Source organism: Mus caroli, chromosome 13, assembly GCF_900094665.2.
Source record: "Mus caroli chromosome 13, CAROLI_EIJ_v1.1, whole genome shotgun sequence".
Lineage (NCBI taxonomy): Eukaryota > Metazoa > Chordata > Mammalia > Rodentia > Muridae > Mus > Mus caroli.
This window is the reverse complement of record NC_034582.1, coordinates 9,684,568-9,707,108: the sequence shown is the minus strand read 5'-3', so window position 1 is coordinate 9,707,108 and position 22,541 is coordinate 9,684,568. Positions and strand designations below refer to the sequence as shown.

Below are 22,541 nucleotides of genomic sequence, written 5' to 3'. Positions count from 1 at the left end.
GCAAGCCAATAAAGAACATCCCTCCATGGCCTCTGCATCAGCTCCTGCTTCCTGACCTGCTTGAGTTCCAGTCCTGACTTCTTTGGTGATGAACAGCAGCATGGAAGTGTAAGCCGTTAGAATAAACCCTTTCCTCCCCACCTTGCTTCTTGGTCATGATGTTTGTGCAGGAGTAGAAACCCTGACTAAGACAGCTAGTATAATTTTACACAAATTCTTCACTCCTAAAAAGTTAAGCAATAATTAATCCTAAATTTAAAACTTCTTATTCTGGATTGGTGAGAAAGATCAATGAGTAAGGGGCTGGCTGTGCAAAGTTGTTCTATGGCTTCTATATGTGCCACAAAGTCACACACACACACACACACACACACACACACACACAGAGGCTGGCAAAAGGCCAAGAAAAAAAAATACACCATAATATTTAATAACTATTTTTAAGAACTATTTTAAATAAAATTTATTTCTATTTTATGGTCATTGGTGCTTTGTCTGCATGAGGGTATCAGAAACCCTGGAACTGGAGTTTCAGACAGGTTTGAGCTGCCTTGTAGTTGTTCCTGGGAATTGAGCAAAGGTCCTCTAGAAGTGGAGCTTGTGTTCTTAACTGCTAAGTCATATCTCCAATTGGTGTAGTGCTCATAGTCCCAGCGCTTAGGAGGCAAAGAGAGGAGGATAAGAATTTAGTTATGGTGGTACATACGACTACTTAATTATAGCATTCAGGAAATACAGGCAAGTAAACTCTGTGAGTGTGAAGCCATTCAGTTCTAGGCCAGCCAGAATGACAGTCTCAAAAAACAAACAAACAAAATACCTGTCCAAAGCTTTTTCAGTTAAAGTCCAGTCTAAGATGCTTGAAATTCTCTCTCTAAAAATATAAACAAAACCTGAAACCACTTCATATTCTTTTAAAACATTACAATATAACCCAGGATTGTCTCAAACTCACTATGTGGCCTAGGAAGGTCTCAAGCTCACACTCTTCTGGTTTTTAGACTCCTACTTGCTAAAATTACAGAGTGATGCCAGGACATCCTGTAGTAGTTGATTGTTTTAATTTGCAGGTGTCTTTTTTCCCCCTAGCACAAAAACGTAAGTTATGAAAATTTAATAGAACATTTTCTAATTTTTTTCAACTTTCCTTGCCTTCTTAAAAGGATATATTTAAATCTTGATACTTTGTGATCTGCATTTAAAAAGGAATAAAATATACTTAGCAGTAATACATGTGTCTTCTAAAGTATCTAGTTTTCTTTCCCTTTCTTATTTCTCCTACTCCCTAGCTTACATACGCATACATGCACACCCATTTGAGCACATGTACATGAAGACCTGCATACACAAACATGTACATACATAAAGTAAACTAATCTCTATTAATTTATGTTTATGTGTTATGAATGTATGCATGCCTACAGAGACCAGAAAAGAATATCAAAGACCCCCTCGCCCCGAGTTTAAGTAGAAGAAACCAAACTCTTATTTTTTGGAGAAGCAAGAAAAAGCTCTTAACCACTGTTGCTATCCTGTTGCTCGAACTCTTCAAAGCCTTGTTTTCTGTCCTTTTAATAAACCAACTCTGGCCTTTCAGTCTGAGGCTGTGCCCTGAGCATACCTTGGGCTCTGGCTCTGAACTCAGTCCCACAACACCCAGAAGAAGCACAACTCCCAGGTGCTCTAACACAAGATCAAGATCACAGGATCTCGTTCATGAGCTTGGTCACACCATGATTTCAAGTCCAAGAGGCAGCTTGACTCCCAGGAAGATTGAAATAATTCCATGCATCCTACCAGATCACCACTGACTAAGGCTGGTCTTCAATAACAATAAAAACAACAGAAAGCACACATAAACATGGAAACTGAACAACTCTCTACTCAGTGATAACTTGGTTAGTCAAGAAATAAAGAAAGAAATTAAAGAGTTTTTAGAATTTAATGAAAATGAAGGCACAACATACCAAAACTTGTGGGACACAATGAAAGTAGTTCTAAGAGGAAAAGTCATAGCTCTGAGTGCTAAAGTCCATAAGGAAACTGGAGAGAGTATACACTAGCAGCTTAACAGCACACCTGAAAGCTCTACAACAAAAAGAAGCAAAAACAACCAATCAATAGGAGTAGACAGCAGGAAATAATCAAACTTAGAGCAGAAATCAATCAAGTAGAAACAAAGAGAACTATACAAAAAAAAAAAAAAAAAAAAAAAAAATCAACAAACCAGAAGCTGTTTTCTTGAGAAAATCAACAAGATAGATAAACCCTTAGCCAGACTAACCAGATGGCACAAGGACAGTATCCAAATTAATAAAATCAGAAATGAAATAGGAGAAACCAAGGAAATTCAAAAAATTCATCAGATCCTACTACATAAGCCTACACTCAACAAAAACAGAAAATCTGGATGAAATGGACAATTTTCTAGCCAAGTATCAGGTGCCAAAGTTAAATCAGGTTCAGATAAACAATCTAAACAGTTCCATAACCTCTAAAGAAATAGAAACAGTCATTAAAAGGCTCCCAACCAAAAAAAGCCCAGGACCAGATAGATTTAGTATATAATTCTATCAGATCTTCAAAGAAGACCTAATACCAATACTCTTCAAACTATTCCACAAAATAGAACCAGAAGGAACACTGCCCAATCCGTTCTATGAAGCCACAATTACTCTGATACCTAAACCACACAAAGACCCAACAAAGAAAGAGCACTCAGTTCAATTTTACTTATGAATATCGATGCAAAAATACACAATAACTTCTCGAAAACCGAATCCAAGAACACACAAAAACAATTTATCCATCATGATCAAGTAGACTTCATCTCAAGGATACAGGAATGGATCAATATATAGATATCCATCAATGCAATCCACTACATAAACAAACTCAAAGAAAAAAACCACATAATCATTTCATTGGATGCTGAGAAAGTATTTGACAGATTTCAATACCCCTTCCTAAACATAGTAAAGCAATATTCTGCAAACCAGTAGCCAACATCAAACTAAGTAGAGAGGAACTTAAAACAATCTCACTAAAACCAGGGACCAGACAAGGCTGCCCACTCTCTCCCTAGCTATTCAATATAATACTCAAAGTCCTAGCCAGAGCAATTAGACAGCAAGAGGAGGTCAAAGGGGTACAAATTGGAAGGGTCAACATATCACTATGTGCAGATATAATATTATACTTAAGTGACCCCACAAATTCTACCAGACAACTCCTAAACTTGATAAACAACTTCAGCGAAGTGGCTGAATACAAAATTAACTCAAACAAATCAGTAGCCTTCCTCTACTCAAAGGATAAACAGGCTGAGAAAGAAATTAAGGAAAAGACACCCTTCACAATAGACATGAATAGCACTGGGCATGGTGGCGCAAGCCTTTAATACCAGCACTCGGGAGGCAGAGGCGGGCGGATTTCTGAGTTTGAGGCTAGCCTGGTCTACTTGGTCTACAAAGTGAGTTCCAGGACAGTCAGGGCTATACAGAGAAACCCTGTCTCAAAAAACAAACAAACAAACAAACAAACAAAACAAAAAACAAAACAAAAAACCTATTATGGAACCATAGTATTAAGAAATCCTTTTAGGTGTATACCCTGGGCTTAAGCATCTATCAGCTGGAGTCACTGCCTACGGTCTGTCCTAAAATTAACCTTTCAAGAATACTACATTAAAGATCCCAAGAATGGGCTGTAGTGCTGGCCACTGGCTGCTCTTCTAGAGGACCTATGTTCAATTCCCAGCACCCACATAGCATCTCACAACTGTCTGCCCTCCACTTCCTAGAGACCAAACATCCTCTATATATTCATAAATACATATGCATTCATACACACACACAGATACACACACACATACACACACACACACACACACACACACACACACACACACAGCAAAACACCAATGCACATTTAAAAAAAAACTTTAAAGATCCTAAGAACAATCAGAGCTTTTGTTTTGTATGTACTGGAGATCCAACCTAGGGCAAGCTCTCTACAACTGAGCAATACTGAAAGGTACTCTCAGCGTTTTTATGAGACATGTGTCTGGCTATAAATTTGAGATCTTGCTGTCTCAACTTCTCAAGTGCTAGTGCACTGGTAACCACACTGGGTTCAACCTGAACTTCTTGAAAAGTAGCCATCCAGCAAAAGAGGCTCCTCTGCTAATCCTCAAGACACACACTACATAAATAAACTAACCAACTAGAAAGTTTGCTGAAGCTAGAAATTATTCCCCTTTTCAGTAAATATATGTCCCCTTTCTCCTAACTTAAGACTACACAGTTCTAGGACAGCCTAGGAAAACCCTGGTTCATGGTGGGGTGGAGAGATTGGATTAGAACAAAGTCCTCAGAATAAAGAAATCTGGCAATTTTATGGTTAAATTTTTTAACTTTCCACCACTAAACACTGTGTTATAGAATTTAAAACATAAAATCACAAAGTTTAAATTTTTAACCACAAAATTGCCATCAAAATGAATTTTGGTCAACAATTAACAAAACTAGAATTACTAAATAAACATGAAACTGAATTTAAATTCCAAAAAATTTGAATATTCTTCTCCAGAGCTCAGCTGATTCCTGAGAACATGAATTTGACCACTGGGACGCACACAGTGGAAGGAGAGAACCAAATACCATTACTTGTCCTCGGATCTCCACACAGACAGCACAACATGTGTACACACAGATACATAAGTAAAAAATGTGATTACCAATATTCTGACACTAATAATAGTAGCTACAATTTACTAAGAGTCTCTATGTAGTAACTACTGTTTTTATATTTAGTCACTCCAACAAGCCCTTAGGATTGTATTGTAACTAATTTTACATGTGGATGCCTGCCTTTTCAGAAATGGCATATATAGCACGGTAAACACAGGTTATAACTCAATCCCCCAAAATCCTAGTAACTCCTCACTGTACCAGCTTATAAAATGATTCATGCTCCTAGCAGACTAGCACAGCCATCATGTGTCCTGGTCTCTCAGTACCCCACGAAGCACCTGTAAAGTGTTCTCAATTAATTTTTCATTAGTGCATCTACAACTTTGTTCAGCACAGCTTTTTACCCCCACTTTGCAAGAAGTATGAAATTAAAATTTTACTTTGATCTAAAAAAAAGAAAAACTGTAGGTAAATTTCAGCAATCATTAAAGGAGAGAAACACCTCTGGTTGTGTCTTAGCTATATACCTCTAGTCATGAAGAAACACCACTTACCCAACATGTATTAAAAGAAAATTTTTATAGATACACCTTAACTATCAGTGTAAGTAGATCTTTGCTCTGTGTGTCTTTTTTTTTTTTTTTTTTTTTGGTTTTTCGAGACAGGGTTTCTCTGTGTAGCCCTGGCTGTCCTGGAACTCACTTTGTAGACCAGGCTGGCCTCGAACTCAGAAATCCGCCTGCCTCTGCCTCCCGAGTGCTGGGATTAAAGGCGTGCGCCACCACGCCCGGCTACTCTGTGTGTCTTTTACTGAAAGATTTCTGTCACTGAAGTGATTACATTTTATATTTTATGCTTTGCTTTTTTTCAAAAAGAAAAACATTGAAGGAGAACAGGGAGCAAGTAATCATCAATGACTACATTCTGGAGAAGTAATTATGCTCTGAAGTCAAATGTTATCAAACCTGGGCCTAGACATACAGCTCAGTGGTAGAGTGCTTGCATATATGTACAAGACATTTGTTTGATCCCATTACAATACTCACTCCACAAAGGGGGGGGGGGGAGGCTATCACATTTTGGATATAAGTAACAGAGCTAGGCCAAGGAGATGGCCCTGTGAGTAAAAGTAGCCAGTTAAGCCTAGAAACATGAGGTGATTTCCCAGAACGCACTTAAGAAGTGGATGCAGAAGTACATTTGAAATTCCAGTACTCCTGTGGCAGGATGGGAGGGAGGCAAAGACCAAGTAGAAACAAGAGAGGCCGTTCTCAAACAAGCTAGAGCAGCCTGATGTAGTCCTCTAACCAACCTATGTACCACTTGTATGCACTCACAGAACATGCATTAATATACAAACACACAACATTTTTTCAACTAAAAAAAATTATTTTTAAGGGCTGGAGAGCTGGATCAACAGTTAAGAATACTAGCTGTTCTTCCAAAGGTCCTGAATTCCCAGCAACCACATGGTGGCTCAAAACCATCTGTAATAGGATTCGATGCCCTCTTGTGGTGTGTCTGAAGACAGCGACAGTGTACTCATATACATAAAATAAATAAATCTTTTTTTTTTAAAGTTAAAAAAATAAAAAGCCAGGCAGTGGTGGCACATGCCTTTAATCCCAGCACTTCGGAGGCAGAGGCAGGTGGATCTCTAAGTTTGAGGCCAGCCTGGTCTACAAAGTGAGTTCCAGGACAGCCAGGGCTCCACAGAGAAACCCAGTCTCGAAAAACCAAAAAAATAAAAAATTAAAAAAAAAAACAAACAAACACAGATATCTGCATTACAATTCTAACAGTACCAAGAATAGTTATGAGATAGAAAAAAATGTGTATGACTAGGGGGTCACCACAGCATGAGTAAGGGTCAAAGCATTATGAAGGTTGAGAACCACTGGTCTAGAGCTTATGGGTGGTGGGGGTGGTGCACAGTTATAATGGGAAGGCAGAGGCAGGCAGACTTCTGAGGTAGAGGCCACCCTGGTCTACAGAGCAAGTTCCAGAACAGCCAGAGCTATACAGAGAAACCCTGTCTCAAAAAAGACTCTAGAGAGTATGTCTAATCAGTGGCCCAATACAAAATCATAAACTTACTTAAAACATTGCAATGTGGAATTAATAAGATGGTTCGGTGAGTAAGGCAGTTGCTGACAAGCTGATGGCCTGAATTCCATCCTAAAACCCACAGGGTAGAAGCAGAGAACTGATTTCTAAATGCTGACTCTGACCTCTCTGTACACATATAATGGCATATTCCACTCCCAACATAAACATACATGTCATGAGTACACAGGAGCGCATCTACACACAAGTAAAATATATAAATAAAGTTTTGCAAATATTTCATTACAGGTTCTCAAGTGTGAACCTTACAGATGACTGTCTCAACATCAAAAAGCTTGGTCCCATTCTAAAATATCTGTCAAGTGTCAAGAAACACTGTTACCTTGCACTTATAGTAGTTTAAAAGTTCACAATGAATTATCTTTCTCTTAATTGATGAGAGCTAAATTTCTAACTTAAAGGTGATACAGACTATTTCCTGTTAGATATTAATTTTCACAAATCAGTAAAAATGGTCCAGAAAAGAAATCTCTCCACTCAAACTCCTTACCACCAAACACTAGAGTTAACCTGGACAAATATACACCACCCTAGGTAATGTCTTGTTTCATACTGAACACTTCAACTGTATCCTGAGTTAACATGTAATCATAGGCAGTATTTTCCATGATAAGCTCATTAGGGCAAAGGAATGACTGTACCAAGTGTGAGGCTAAATATACATTAACTTGTAAGCAAAGCATATGCTTCAAAATCATACTCGAAAACTTCCAGTGACTTTTAAAATTATTTCATGGAGGCTAAAGAGATGATTCAGCAGTTAAAAGCACTGCTCCTGTGAAGGACCCAGGTTCAATTCCTAGCACTCACATAGTGGCCAACAATCATCTGTAACTCTAGTTCTAAGCCTCTCTGGACTCTGAGGACCGGTAAGAGACATATATGTGGCAGACAACATGCATGCATGTAAAATATTTCTAAATATATAAAAATTTTAATCACTTTATAAAATATTCCCATAAAATCTAAGATTAATTTTAATTAAATTTAACTTGTAAAAAACATATTTTGGGGATTCTAAGAGTAAACATGAGCTGGAGAAATGATCCATTTCTCTTGCAAAAAGACTGCAATTCCGGGACCTAGCAAACACAGAAGTGGATGCTCACAGTCAGCTATTGGATGGATCACAGGGCCCCCAATGGAGGAGCTAGAGAAAGTACCCAAGGAGCTAAAGGGAACTGCAACCCCATAGGTGGAACATTATTATGAACTAACCAGTACCCCAGAGCTCTTGACTCTAGCTGCATTTGTATCAAAAGATGGCCTAGTCGGCCATCACTGGAAAGAGAGGCCTATTGGACTTGCCAACTTTATATGCCCCAGTACAGGGGATCGCCAGGGCCAAGGGGTGGGGGTGGGTGGAGGGAGGACTGGGGGTGGGGGAGTGTATTGGGGACTTTTTGGATAGCATTGGAAATGTAATTGAGGAAAATACCTAATTAAAATAAATAAATAAATAAATAAATAAATAAATAAATTTCATTAGTTTAATAAAATTTAAAAAAAAGAAAAAAAGAAAAAAAAAGACTGCAATTCAGTTTCCAGCACCCATTATCAGGCCATGTCAGGAAGCTCACAATAATCACCTGTTAACTCTAGCTCCAAGAGATTCACCAAGATCTTCTGGCCTTTGCAGGCACCCTACACACACACACACACACACACACACACACACACACACATACAAAAGTAAACATTAAGCTATGTATGGTTTTTACATAAACGGTGTTTTAGAAACAATGGGATAAAAACATTTTGTGACTGGTAGTGATCTGAACAAAATACAACTAGAATATGAGTACTGACATGTGGTTGTCTGCATCTTTAATGGTGAGAGAAGAATGTACTATCTTCTGAAAAAAGGAGCAGATCAACGAACAGACACAGCTTTGCCTAACTGTCCAGTAGATTCCAGCACAAACCTATTGAAAGCTATGCTACTCTCCTCTGGAAAATACATGAAAATATGAACTTCTGTGTAACTGAGGAAAGGAGAGATTTACAAACCCCTAAAAGCTCACTCATGCTTACACTTTCCAAGAACAAGCAAAAGCCATGATTAAAGACTGCTAGGACTCTGCCCAGGGTTAAGTAAGTGAGAGAAAATAGCAGTATGTTCTTTTCTTTGGGGGTAAGACATAGTCTTACTAAAGCCCCAGCTAACTTTAGCTCAAACTCACAGCAATTGTCTTCCACCACACATGGAACAAGTATTACTGAATAGACTTCCCCTTTTGCATCTTTCATTACACCTTTTGCTTCTATAACTTATTAGAAAATATAATTCTCAGCACAGCAGACTAAGCTCACGAAATAAGGTTTCTTGGTCTATGCAAACCAGCCTTTTCTTGTTTTCATTTTATTTATCTGGTTTTTATACTCTAGTAAACTGTTTATTAGCTTGCATAGACTCTTCACCCTACTTTCCCCAAATCTGAATGCTATCTCCAATACTGTAATGAAAATGATCAGATTTTTTAAAAACATACTATTTTCATAGGAAAAGTATATCATTTCCATTTAAAAGAGGAAAAAGGTCATTTTCACTTAATGAAATTAATTTAATAACTCTTTAAGTTAAACATAATGATTACTCCTGCCAAGCAGACTATACTGCTTAATCATTTAAGAGGTAACATATTCTCTCATTTTGATGTAAATCATCTATATGGAAAGCTTTTCAATCATCTAGGAACAATAGCTAACTCACGCTTATGCTTTGCTAAGTCTCCACTAGGTTTAAAGGAGACTAACCCATTAATATTTTCCCTTGGCTCATTCAAGGTACAAAATGAAACTAATACTTTGCACTTAGGTAATAAAATTTCAAATTAATTATAACAGTACTCTGTACTTTACCAAAATCCACACCTTCCACAGTCTACAATCATTTACCTATTGACTATTAAAAGAATGAAAGATGGAAGTGGTGGCATACACCTTCACCTTCAATTCCAAGCACTTGTGAGGCAGACAGGTAACTCTGTGAGTTAAGGTCAGCCTGATCTACATATCATCTTCCAGGTCAGCCAGAGCTACACAATGACTGTACCACAACACCAAAAGAAAAAAGAAAAACAAGCAAACAAACAAACAAAATGAATGGATACATGTGGTAATTTCCATTGTTTAGTGTAGATGTCATCTTTCACAGTACACTAGAATCTTAACATATACTTCTAATGGATTTACAACTGGCCAGAGAGTCGATATTCTGTTCAGTGATATCAGAAAGGAAACACAAGTGTCCTCTTCAGGAATTTACTGTCACCAGGTGAAGTAGCACATAGCTGTAATCCCAGCACTTGGGAGGTACAACAGCAGGGAAATCAGAATTCAAGGTCATTCTTCGTTACATACATACCTACTCTTTGGCCAGCCTAGGTTAAATGGGGCCCTGTCTTTAAAAACTACTGCTTTCTATTGTAGAGCTGGGTCACTACTATAAAAATGGGTATGTCAGCCAGGTGGTGGTGGCACACACCTTTAACCCCAGCACTTGGGAGGCAGAGGCAGGTGGATTTCTGAGTCCGAGGCCAGCCTGATCTACAGAATGAGTCCAGGACAGCCAATGGGTATGTCAATGAAAGTTGGGAAGATGCCAATAGAGCTGACTGAAAGGCCACCAGCTAGCCTACACTAGGGAGGTAGCGGGCAGGTGGGTCTCTTGTGAGTTCAAGGCCAGCATGGGCTACAGAGCAAGTTCCAAGACAGCCAAGGCTTCACAGAGAAGAAACCCTGCCTGAAACCCCACCTCCTCCCCCCACAAAAAGGTTGTTACCATAAAAAAAAGCAGAAAGGGTGGCATCTGAAAAAGCATATCTACAGCCATGCTAGTGTGTGTCTGCATTTGATCATTACTCTCACAAAATACCAGTTGCTATGAACAAGAAAATCCCCCATGAGAGCTGGAGATGGGGTTCAGTGGTTAAGAGCACTTGCTGTTCTTGCAAAAAAGAGCTAGGTCCAGTTTCCAGCACCCACATGGCAACTCACAACCACCTGTGACTCCAACTCATACACACACACACACACACACATACACACACACACATACACACACACATACACACACACACATGCACATACACACACACATACACACACACATACACACACACACACACATACACATACACACACACATACACACACATACATACACACACACACACACACACACACACACACACAATTTTTTGTTTGTTTTTGAGACAGGGTTTCTCTGTAACCAACTGGCTATCTTGGATCTCATTTTGTAGACCAGACTGGCCTCAAACTCTCAGAGATCCTCCTGCCTTTGCTTCAGGCATACACATAAACTTAAAAAAAAAAAAAAAAAAAAAAAAAAAAAAAAAAAAAACCTGGGATCACAGTGGTATACCACCTTTAATCTCAGCACTTGGGAGGTAGTCAGGCAAACTGTGAGTTCAAGGCCAACCAGGTCTACATAGTAAGTTCTACAGCAGCCAAGGCTATATATAATAAAACCTTATTTCAAAAATAAATTAATAAAAGTAAAAGCAAAGAAAGAAAAAATATTAAGAGGTAAGAGAACATGTGCGCAACTACAATCACCTCATGTACAAAATGTACTCCACGGGTGTCTCCTTGAACCAAACTTGTCAACAACTCTATACTAAAATGTCATTAAGTATGGCATGTCTGTACTTTGTTTCAAGCCACATTTCACAGAATAGCTCAAGACTTTTTGCCAGCACAGAATATAAACGTTTACTTGAAAATACTAAGCAGCCACCATCATCTTAAAGGACCACGGTCCTTTAATAAAACACTTTCATCTCTGATGGCTCCTATCATCCCCCTCTCCTAAATTTTTCCACAGTAGTCAGTGACCCTTTAAAACATAAACTCCATTGCTCTGCAGTGAGACTGCAGCACTTCTCTATAAGACCTGAAATGCTACCTATTTCCCAGGTTCGAGGAAGATCAGCTCCATTCTGCCTAAAGCCACATCCCTTTACCCTATCTGTTCCCACTGTCTTCCTCCCTGGTTTCATAACAACTACCCTGGCCTCTAGAACTCTGAGGCCTAGCCAGCCACATGGCAATGTAAGTGAATGTTCAGCACCCGCCCAAATTTCTTCTCAATAATAGCAACTCTTAAACTCCATCCCAGCCCCTAAATTCTTCCCCCTTATCTGGTCCAGCCCTTTCCTTATTCCCAGGCTCTTTATCCCTTAAAGTAAGTAACATCATATTTACTCCTTTTTGCTAACACACATACCTTAACATGTGGGATCCACAGACCAAGGAATTTCTACCTGTTTGATTCACTAATACATCCTAAAACAGCTAGAATAGAAACCAACATGCAGGCAGGCAGTGGTACACACGCCTTTAATTCCAGTACCTGAAAGACAGAGGCAGGCAGATTTCTGAATTCAAAGCCAGCCTGGTCTACAGAATGAGTTCCAGGACAGCCAGGGCTACACAGAGAAATAGTCCAGACCAAAAAAAAAAAAAAAAAAACCAAAACCCGTCAACATGCAATAAATTCAGTAAATGTATAGTACATTTTTTAAGTGTCCGGGATCTTGATAGGCACTTGTCACAACATAAAGACCTGAAGGGAAATATTTAGCACTCTATAGGATATCACAAGCCACACTCCCTGAAACTGAAAAGGTCCACTCCTAAGAGTCAACAGACTGAGAAATAAATGTTTACCTGGGCCATCTTGATGCCTCAACGGGTAAAAGCACTTGCTACTAACTGTGAATTTGATCCCTGGAACCCTACATGGTGGAAAGAACAGACTCCCACAAGTTGTCTTCTGACTTCCAACATTCAAGCTATAGTGTGCATGCCCACACACAAAATTAAATAAATTTAAAATGCAATAAAAATTAACATATATATTTATGTTCAAATAAACACATGAATAGTCACATCTGACGATATGTACCATGGAACACATGTGCACCCACAAAATACACGTTACAAAGTTTTAAGTAATAATATTTTAAATGCCAAAGGGTAAATTTATACTTTGTGAATTGTATCTCACTTTTTAAAACTTAAACAAAGCAAAATAACTGACAGACAGTTGAGCTCAATACTCTCACTCACTGTAAGGGCAGGCCAGGAGCTAGGAGTACCTTCTTGGTTACACTCAATCTGAGAAGCTCCACAGTGACCACATGAAACAGTGGCTAAGTGTAGGGCAGATGTCTCAGGAGCTATTCATATTAACAGCAACAAGGACATCAACCTCACATCCAACAGTTCTAATCCAATCATGTCCATCTTCAAAACTAAGTGTTCTCCATCACCCTCTCCCACAATACCAGCTGACAGCTGTATGACTAGTCTGCCCACTTTTACTCTTATTCCACCAGTCTGTGTACTCCTTGCATCAACTACTGTTCAAATCTGAAAATGTGTTAACTACCACCTCACTCTTTTTTGTTTAAGACACTTAGAAGACTTCCTGGCTGTATTAGTCCATTTTCCTTTCTTTAACAAAATACATAAGGATGGCTGACTTATAAAGTTACAAAACTTTATAAATAAATGTGTGTGTGTGTGTGTGTGTGTGTGTGTGTGTGAAACTGTAAACTTGTAATAGTTCTGGAGACTGAAAATTTCAAGGTTGGGCGGTCACATGTATTCAGCCATGTGTGAAGGCCAAATGAGATGGAAAAATGAAAGTTCCAAGGCTAGTGTTCTTACTTTAATTCCTAGAACCCACGTAGTGGAAAAAGGAGAGAATCAACTACATCAAGTTGTCTTCTGACCTCCAATGTTCACGTTGGCACATGAGTGCATATATACACACTCTAATTTTCTTTAAATTAATTTTTGAAGTTTCACATAGCTTGTACATGTGTACATATGTGCACATATGTATGGGTACACATGTACTCAGAGTGGCCATAGGTTGTTGTCAGATGCCTTCTCTCTCTCCCCATTAAAAAAAAAAATGCATTGATTTTGTATGTGGTTGGGAGAGGAAGATGACTATGTGGAAGTCGGAAGGAACTGGGATCAGACTCAGGTTGTCAGGCTTGGCAGCAAGTGCCTTTACCTTCTGTGCCATCTTGCTAGCTTCTCTCCACCCTGTATTTTCAGATAGGGTCTTTTTTTTTTTTAAATACACCAATATGATTTGACTGGACTGGCAAACCACCAAACCCCAGGTATTTCCCTCCCTCTCTAGTGCTGGGATTACCGGTGAACACCATCACACTCAGATTTTCACTTGGGTACCAGGATCCAATTCAGATCCCTCTTGCACAAGCATTTTATGAACCTTGTCTCCAGGCCTCTCACACAGCATTGAAGACTCTTTGGTAGTCCTTGCTTACATGTATGAAGTCCTGGTTTCAATTTCATTAGCTCAAGGAAAGGGGGTTCACTCCATCATCTACCACTGCTCTTCTAGTATCACCCTAACACATCATACTTGTTTAAAATTCTGAGGTAAGACTCTTATTACGCAGGTCAGTCTTGAGCTTACTCTGTAACCGAGGCAGCATTGATTTTGCCATTCTCCTGCCAAAGTCTACAAAGTAGGTGAGATGACAGACCTGGTAACACACCCAACAAATTTTAGTTTCCAGACGCACCACCCATGTTGTTCCTTTCCATCCAGTGTCTGTCTCCTTGTATCTGAAATACTTTTCCCTTTCTTTGGCTGGCAAAATCTTTACCATTCAGCAGGTATGAACCACATCAGAAAACTTTCCGTGGCTCTTTCACTGAGCTGTCCTTTCACAGCACATCCTGTAATAATCCAAGGGTGGAACAAATACTCCAGAAAGTGCTTTAGTGTTCTGTGTCTTCTACTACATTAAGAGCAAGCCAAACTGCTGATGCTACTCAGTCACACTGGCTGCCACACCAAAGCAGTTCTTAAATGATTTATTTAAAAGAAAAAAAACAATGCCAAAGCAGAAAAGGAAGCAAAGAAAGGGGAAAGAGGAAGAGAAAAAGTATCCATGCATACTCAGAACTAAAAAGAGGGCACTTAGAGCCAATCAGTGTGTTTACATGGTCCAGGCCAGTACTCACTGAGAGACAATAATATACATGAAAGAGCACCTAAATCACTCATTCCCTGAACATTATAATGTCTAAGCCACCTGGGCAATTCACTCCACAACTTACTGCAATATAGTAAGAATGTTGGTAACACGCACAATATAAAAAGCAGAAACAGATTTAAGAAAGAAAACTAGGAATCAATCTGACACAGTTAACTGTAGAAAGCATTTATGAACTTCCATAGCCTATCTCCTAATGTACCACCACTGATGCTAAAACATCCCACCAACCCAAGTATGAAAGACATGAGCATTACTGAGATGGTCAGCAGGTAAAGGCCCTTACTATAGGGCCTTATGGCCTGAGTCCAATCCTGAGGACCTGTTTGGTGGAAAGAGACTTCCATAAGTTGTTCTCTGACCTCATTCAAGTGTGTACACACACACAAATAAATAAATGTTAATATTTTGTCAGAAAAGAAAAAAACAACATGACACCAGGAACTCTACCCAACAGCAGTGTCCACAGCGACGGCAGCACCAATCCCAAAGCAGACTGCTTTTATGTGACAAGGCACAGTTCTCACAGACTACAAAATCTCCGGACAGACACACTAGTCATAACTAAGCTTTGTGTAAATTAGTTTTTGAAGGTTGTACAATTGGGAAACTGCTTTTGTACATTTAATGACTTTAAGACAAAAGCATATCATTATCTCAATATACTGCCACAATAAAATTCTTAGTGACATTAGTAGTTAAGACAAATAATTCAAACTTAAAACTTGCTTCAAAGTAGAATTTGTTTGGTAAGATTCAACAGACAGCATAAAATCACTCTGTAGCTCAAATGTCATTTACACACACACACACACACACACACGTACACAAGCTACATAAAACTGTTTTCACACACAAAATTGGGCCTGAAATACTCAACACCAAACAGCTTTCCTTCATTTTATTTTATTTTATTTTTTGACAGTCTCACTATGCAGCCTAGTCTGGCCTCAAACCCACTAAGGTCTGTAACCTCTACCTCCTGAGTGCTGGCAATTAAAGGGGTGTGCCATTACACCTAGTGGAAACTTCTTTTTTGAAGATTTATGTTTATTATTTTTACTTATGTGTGTGTGAGACTATGTAAATAAATGCTGCAAGAAGTGGAGGTGAGATGTAAATAAATGCTGCAAGAAGTGGAGGTGAGAGGAGGTTAGATCTCTTAAAGCTCGAGTTATAGGTGCTGGGAACCCAACTCCTATCTACAAAGAGCAGTAGGTTCCTAACCACTGAGCAACCTCTCCAGCCCTCGGGGGCAATATTTTAGTACTAGAGATAAGTAATAATAGATTCCCCCAAACTTCCTAAGCTAAAATTAGAAAGTTTCTTTATAAAGTTGAAAGTTTAACAACTGTTTTAAACATTACTAGTAAAAAGTAACTTTATATTAAAAGCAGTAACAGACACACACAAAAGTGGAATTTGTTTAAAACAATGAAGCTTTTAAGGCTAAAGTTTCCAACATACTTATTTTTAATTGTTATTTTGATTATTTGTTGGGGACAACAGTTTCCTGTAGACTTGCTGCCCTCCAACTCAATATGTAGACCAGGCTAGCCTCTAATTCACTGAACAGCCCAGGCTGTCCTTGAACTACTGATCCTCCTTCCACCACTGGGAAGTGGAAACAGTCATGCACCCTCACACCTGACTTACCTACCTACTTCCTTCCTTCCTTCCTTTCTTTTTCTCTTTAAAAAGAAAAGTTTTTTTTACACAGAAAATGAAAATTAAGAAAAACAAAAACATATTGACATCTTCAACCCGGTACATTCCCTTTCAGACAAACATTTACTGAGAATTTAAGATGTGTCAGACATCACAACAGGAACTAAGAGATCACATTTATTCCAAATTTGTATTCAGCTTCCAAATGTATTGGGCAGTATACACTTATCAGTCAACCTAAAACTTTTCTCCAGTCATACCCAACAACAAGACAGATATATGCTCTTCCTAAAAACTTCACTTTGCCCTAATACACTCACTTTTCACTATTTCACACAGGTTGTATATCTGTGACAAACAAAAAGGTTTCACCTCTCATACAACACTGGTTACATTTTCATTCATATGAAAGACAGGAACTTGGAAAATAAAAACCAAGCCTCTACAGAGCCCCAAACTCAAAAAGAGAAAAAAAAAAAAAAAAAACTTTAAAAGGGTCTAAACTGTTTTGTTCAAGAGACAAACACAAAGTGGCAACAGCATTTGTAGTCTACAAACAGAAGCTTTTGAAACTGTACCTGGATGCAGTCCTATAAAAGCAATCCTCACTGGATTCATTAAAATTAAAAAAATTAATTAAAAAAAAAAGAATTCCAAAAGAACTGTCAAAAGTAGATGCCATTTACATTCTAATACTTCAATACACACATACTTTCCAAGCATATCTGAATTTGTAGTAGATTTTAAAGAAAAATATTCCAGTATCAAAGTTCCAAAAGTTAAATCTAGATATTTTTCAGATACCTAAAGCTTTTCATACCAATATGAAAAAAAAAAAAAAAAAAACTAAACATCTGTGATTTATTCCACCAATACACAGACTACTTCTTAGACACATTTCTTAGAAGCTATTCTGTGGTCAACATGTTTACTTCAGTACAACCTGCCCATTACACACAACATATCTTAAAAGAGTCAACTCCAAGATCCAGTACACCAACAGTGAGAAAAAGAAACCATACAACCCTAAGTCCCTAGAAATACAAGGCACAGCAGGCCAACTCGGCTCTCTTTAGGGAAGGAGAACCAAACTGCTTTAAACATCTTCAGTATTTTGCTTTCTGCTTAAAATTTACGGTCCCGGTGACATAATCAAATGACATTTCCTTTCATCATTGTAACAGACAGAGACCCACTACAGTTTCAAAATTCAGGTTACTAGACCAGCTTTCCGTTTTACGATTTAAGACGCTTTAATGCGTGCAGTTGTTCCTTCGGGTCCAAGCAAAAGGCGCTGTTCTGTTTGGAAAGCCTGAACAGCTTGGGTGAGGTTATCTCCTAAGTGACTCCACAACTTCGAAGCACACAGCCTGTGGATGTTCGCTCCAGCTGACCCTGTCAGGGAAAGCTCCACACCGAGCCACTCCACACACACACACACACCTGCCTCTGCAAAACTCGCAGGCCTGCCACAGCCCCGACACTTCCTGAATTCGAAAGCCACTCAAACTGGCTAAGTGACGCCTTACCTTCATGGTGACTCTGGGGCCGCGATCCCCACGGCGACACCAGCTTCACCTGCACCTGGAGGGGAAACAAAGACACCCGGTCAGCACCACCGGCACCACCACCACCACCACCCCCGCCCCGGGCCGTAGGGGCGGGGGCGGCACCGAGCGGGGCCAGGAGCCCCGAGCAGGCACGCGCCATCCCAGCGCCCCTACCGCCCCCACCGCCCGCCGCCCCATTGTCGCGACTCCACGGACTTTTCCCCCGTCCTCCACGATGACGCCATTTCTGTCAGAAGAAAACTCACAACAAGCCCAGGGTCCGGCGCGGCCTGAAGCGCGGCTGCGACCGTCCAAGCCTACGGAACCGCGATGCCCGGAGCCCCCGGACTGAGCCCTCGGTGAACCGGCGGGCCCTCGGCCCCAGAGCGCCCGCCCGCGTCCCGCCCGAGCCAAGGCCCACAAGTGGGAGCCGGGACCGGGCACCGAGGACATCCAGCTCCCAGCACGGCGGCCCGAGGCCGCCGGGCCCACGGTGCGGCCCGGGTAGGGCGGCTCCGGCTCGGCGCCGCGGGGGGCGGGGGTCCCAGGAGGCCGAGGCCCCGCTGCGAGCGCCGACTCAGCCCCGTTGCCATCTGCCCCGATGCGCGGCCCGACCCGGAGCTTCCCCCATAGAAAAGAATGTCCCTACCTCGGGCACAGACGAGGTCTGAGCCCTGCGGCCAGAGCCCCCGGATCCGCCTCCCCCCACCCCCAACACCAGCAGGCCTGTGAGGAGAGAGAGCGAAGGAGCTGCGGGTCCGCCGGCGGCCGGGACTCGGGCTCCGACTCCTCCTCCTCCCGTGGCGGCGACTGGTACCTTTGTTTGGCGGCCGCTCCGGCTCCCTCGCGGGGGGAGGGGGGCGACAAAAAATCCCTCTCGGACGGAGGTCCGGGTCCCGGTCTCACAGCCCTCCAGAGGAACACGGCGGCCGACCTTCTGCGGCTCCCTCCGGGCAGAAGTCCAGGCGGTGGCCGTCGCGGCGGCAAACTGCGGCTCGAGACTCTCCCTCCGCTCCAGCGCCCGAGCTCCTCACTCCGGACTCGACTGACGGGCAAACATCGCTTTCCCCCCACTCTGGCCCCCCTGCCCCTTCTCCCCTCCCCTCGGCCCTTTGCCCCTCCCCTACCTCTTTCCCGGATGCCTCTCAGACGACCTAGGATTGGGTAGGATTCTTTGGAGCCCGCCTCTTCCAAGTTTCTATTGGTTTGAGCGATGCAAACAACGACGCCATTTACCCACCAGTTCTATGGAAACAGAAAGTTATCCCTCAATACTTTCTGGGAATTGTAGTCCAGTCTTCTAGGCCAATCGGCAAACTGACGGACATTAGAACTACCAAGACCGCAATGCCCCCTTGCCTGCGTTCGACGAGAGAGGGGAGGGGAAGGAGGCGCGGCCATGAGGCAGAGGGGAGGTGGCATGCGACGCCTGCGCAGTGTGATAGGGATGGCGTATTTTCTTGCACTGAGTGCTGCGGCGTCGCTGGCCGCTGAGGAGGGCGGAGATTTCTGTGTGAAATAGTGGGAGGGCTCCAAGGAAGCCTCGAGAAGAGCCGCAGTCAGAACAATAAATTGAGAAGTCGATGTGGGCATTGCTAGTCTCGTACCGGCGGCGGCTTCAAGTCTGAGATCATCGTGGAATCGTGAGCAGCAGCGCGGTGGCAGGGGGGACCCGGATGGGGAGCGGGGGAGGGGGCGGTACGGAGGAGGAAGCAGTAAGGAGGGAGAGAGGACCCGGATGCTGACCCGGCTCGGAGTGACTGCCGACCGGGAGCTGGGGTGAGGGGAGGCAGAGGAGCTCGGGAAGAGTGGAAGGGCCACCGGTGCAGCGCAGGGAAGAAGCCCGCCTGCGAGCTTATTACAGCTATGCCTGTGTGGAGCCCTTTCTTTTCCTTCAGAGCCATCGCCCCCCGGGGCTTGGAGTCAAAGGTTCTTGCTATGCGCCTAACAGCTGAGCTTCTCGGTGACCCATATCTGTGTAAGAGAGAGAGATACTTTGCATGAAATTTTCAATATTGTATGAATGTTTGATGCTCCAAGTCCTCGTGTGGAAAGAGAGGATGTACAACTTCCTGAACGGAAGTCTAGTCAAAGTGAAACCTGATAGGAGGACCTTTGGCTTCGAGAGGTATAGAAAGGTTTTCCTGAGAGTGAGAACTAAGCTTGACTCAAGAAGCCAGCCGGAGTCACTAAGGGAAGTCCCTAAAAGAAAGGAAACCTGTTTCAGGAAAAAGACTTCCCAGTAGGAAGAACTGAGGCCCAGAGAGGTGAGGTAGGAATTTTGATCCAGTACCCTGGAGACTGAAACAGGATGACCCTGTCTTCAGAAAAGGAAAAAAAAAAATTAAAAACAGTTTTTATCTGGTCCAATGGTCCAGTGAACAATAGGATATCTTGGATTCCTAACTTGAATTGCTAAAATGATAACGCACCCAAAAGAAGAGGAAATGCTTAGCATTGTGGTGGTGACAAGTGCTAAGACCAGCCTGATCTACAGAATGAATTCCAGGCTAGCTTAAGCCACATAGACCCTGTCTCAAGAAAAAAGTATGTAGAGGACAATCAGAGAGGCAGCTACAATTGCATCTCTACAGTGGAAACAATCGGTTTGCATAAATACTAATCTACTCTTTGAACAAATTGCTACGAGCTTTTCATTTTGAAAGTGGGAAAATGGTGTCAGATTCACAAAGGCATTCTGTAGTGACTCCATATAAAACTAACTGAGCTTGTGCCACTCAGCCATTATTACCTCTTAAATTTAAGTCTAGTACACAAGAAGCCAAAAAATCTAACTGTGATAAATTGACAGTTGTGGATTTAAAAAAAAAAAAACTTTTCAAGAGTGTATAGAAGTCAAACTGCCTTCGGCTCTAAAAAAAAAAAAAAAAAAATACCGTGCCGGGCGTGGTGGCCCACGCCTTTAATCCCAGCACTCGGGAGGCAGAGGCAGGCGGATTTCTGAGTTCGAGGCCAGCCTGGTCTACAAAGTGAGTTCCAGGACAGCCAGGGCTACACAGAGAAACCCTGTCTCGAAAAACCAAAAAAAAGAAAAAGGAAAAAAAATACCAAACATTGTTTCTCAGTATTCAGAAACATTGAGTTCTCATGTTTACCCCTCCACTGATAATACTATGTGTAAATATTTTGAGGGAAAGAACATTAATTGACTCACATGAGTATTGTTAATGTGAGTGAGCAAAGGGAAAAGAGTTTAATTCATCACTGGTAGAGAAATAGGAAAGATTAAGAAAACTTCAGAATTTAAAGGACTCTTAATTTCTGTGCAGACCGTCACTTGCTGTTGACTAAGAGGCAAATTCTTGAAAAGTGACCTCATTATTATAAGTTAGGTCAAATGTGTTTTCCAGGATGCAAACAAGATAGCAGCTTGCTTCTTGCTACCACTCTAGTTGAAAAGAGATGGCTGCTAGCCTTTGGACTTTACCCAAAACCAAAAAAAAAAAAAAGAACATTTTTTTTACCAATCTTCTTCCAGAATGATCTGTTACCAACATTATCTGCCTCCTTCCTTCTTTGCATCTTCTTTATTGTTCACCTCTAAGAACCAAGCAACATGTCCAGCCTTCACAACTGTAATCCCATCCCTCCTGAGGCCAGAGCAGGATGATGAAGAGTTTCAGGCCAGTCTAGAATACATACCAAAAACCTGTCTTGGGGAAGAAAAAAAAATGTCGCTAAGTTGGTATTTGAAACATTTTTATGAATGTTCTTTTCCTTGTGATATATTTAATAGTAACTGCTAGTCAAGGCCAGTGTAGAACATTTCTTTAGGAAATGAGGGAATGAGACTTGTAGTATAGCCCAAGCTAGCCCTGAACCCCTGATTCTTTTCCCCACTTCCCAGCTGCTGAGATTACAGACATGTACGACCACATTTGGATAGAAATTTTCTATTTAGGATATTTCCCTGAATTCATATTGCTGAACTGATTTGTTTTCATGGGTTGCTGATTTTTTTATGGATATCTGGCATATTATTAGGAATAAACTCCCAAAAATATGGCTCTTAATGCCAGAGAAGTGGCTGAATAGGTAAAGTGCTTGCTGTGAAATCCTGAGGACCTGAGTTCACGCCTAGCGTCTATTTAGCTGGATATGACTACACACCCGGAATCCCAGCAGGATCCCTGGGGTTTGCTAGTCACCCAGTCTTGGCAAATTAACAAACTCTGGGTTCAGGGAAAAGCCATATTTCAAAAACTAAGGTAGAAAGAAAGTAAATAAGCTGGAAGCTTATGTCACCCTCAAGGCTCCACATACACCACTGTGGTGGGGCATGGTGGTGCACGCCTTTAATCCCAGCACTTGGCAGGCAGATTTCTGAGTTCGAGGCCAGCCTGGTCTACAGAGTGAGTTCCAGGACAGCCAGGACAACACAGAGAAACCCTGTCTCGAAAAACCACAAA

The 22,541-nt window shown here is 41.4% G+C and overlaps 2 protein-coding genes across 13 annotated transcripts in view; one reads left to right on the top strand and one right to left on the bottom strand.

Moving 5' to 3' along the window:
- Arid4b (AT-rich interaction domain 4B) overlaps nucleotides 1-19,176 on the bottom strand; it is a 143,143-nt gene extending 123,967 nt beyond the window's left edge. For 2 of the 3 annotated variants that reach the window (XM_029484988.1, XM_021180100.1), the window contains exons 1-2: nucleotides 18,929-19,176; nucleotides 18,091-18,145 (exon numbers count right to left, since the gene is read on the bottom strand). In XM_029484988.1, the coding sequence (XP_029340848.1) occupies nucleotides 18,091-18,096 (6 nt within the window). In that variant the 5' untranslated portion in view covers nucleotides 18,097-18,145; nucleotides 18,929-19,176. The remainder of the gene's footprint in view (nucleotides 1-18,090; nucleotides 18,146-18,928) is intronic. The other variant, XR_003838576.1, reaches the window with a different exon arrangement.
- A 249-nt stretch (nucleotides 19,177-19,425) lies between these two features.
- The window catches only part of Ggps1 (geranylgeranyl diphosphate synthase 1), a 16,682-nt gene continuing 13,566 nt past the window's right edge, over nucleotides 19,426-22,541 (top strand). For 4 of the 10 annotated variants that reach the window (XM_029468479.1, XM_029468477.1, XM_029468480.1 and 1 more), the window contains exon 1: nucleotides 19,426-19,754. The gene's annotated coding sequence lies outside the window, so the exon portion shown is untranslated. Of the gene's footprint in view, nucleotides 19,755-20,009; nucleotides 20,090-22,541 lie in introns of all 10 variants that reach the window. The other 6 variants (XM_029468481.1, XM_029468478.1, XM_029468484.1 and 3 more) reach the window with 4 other exon arrangements.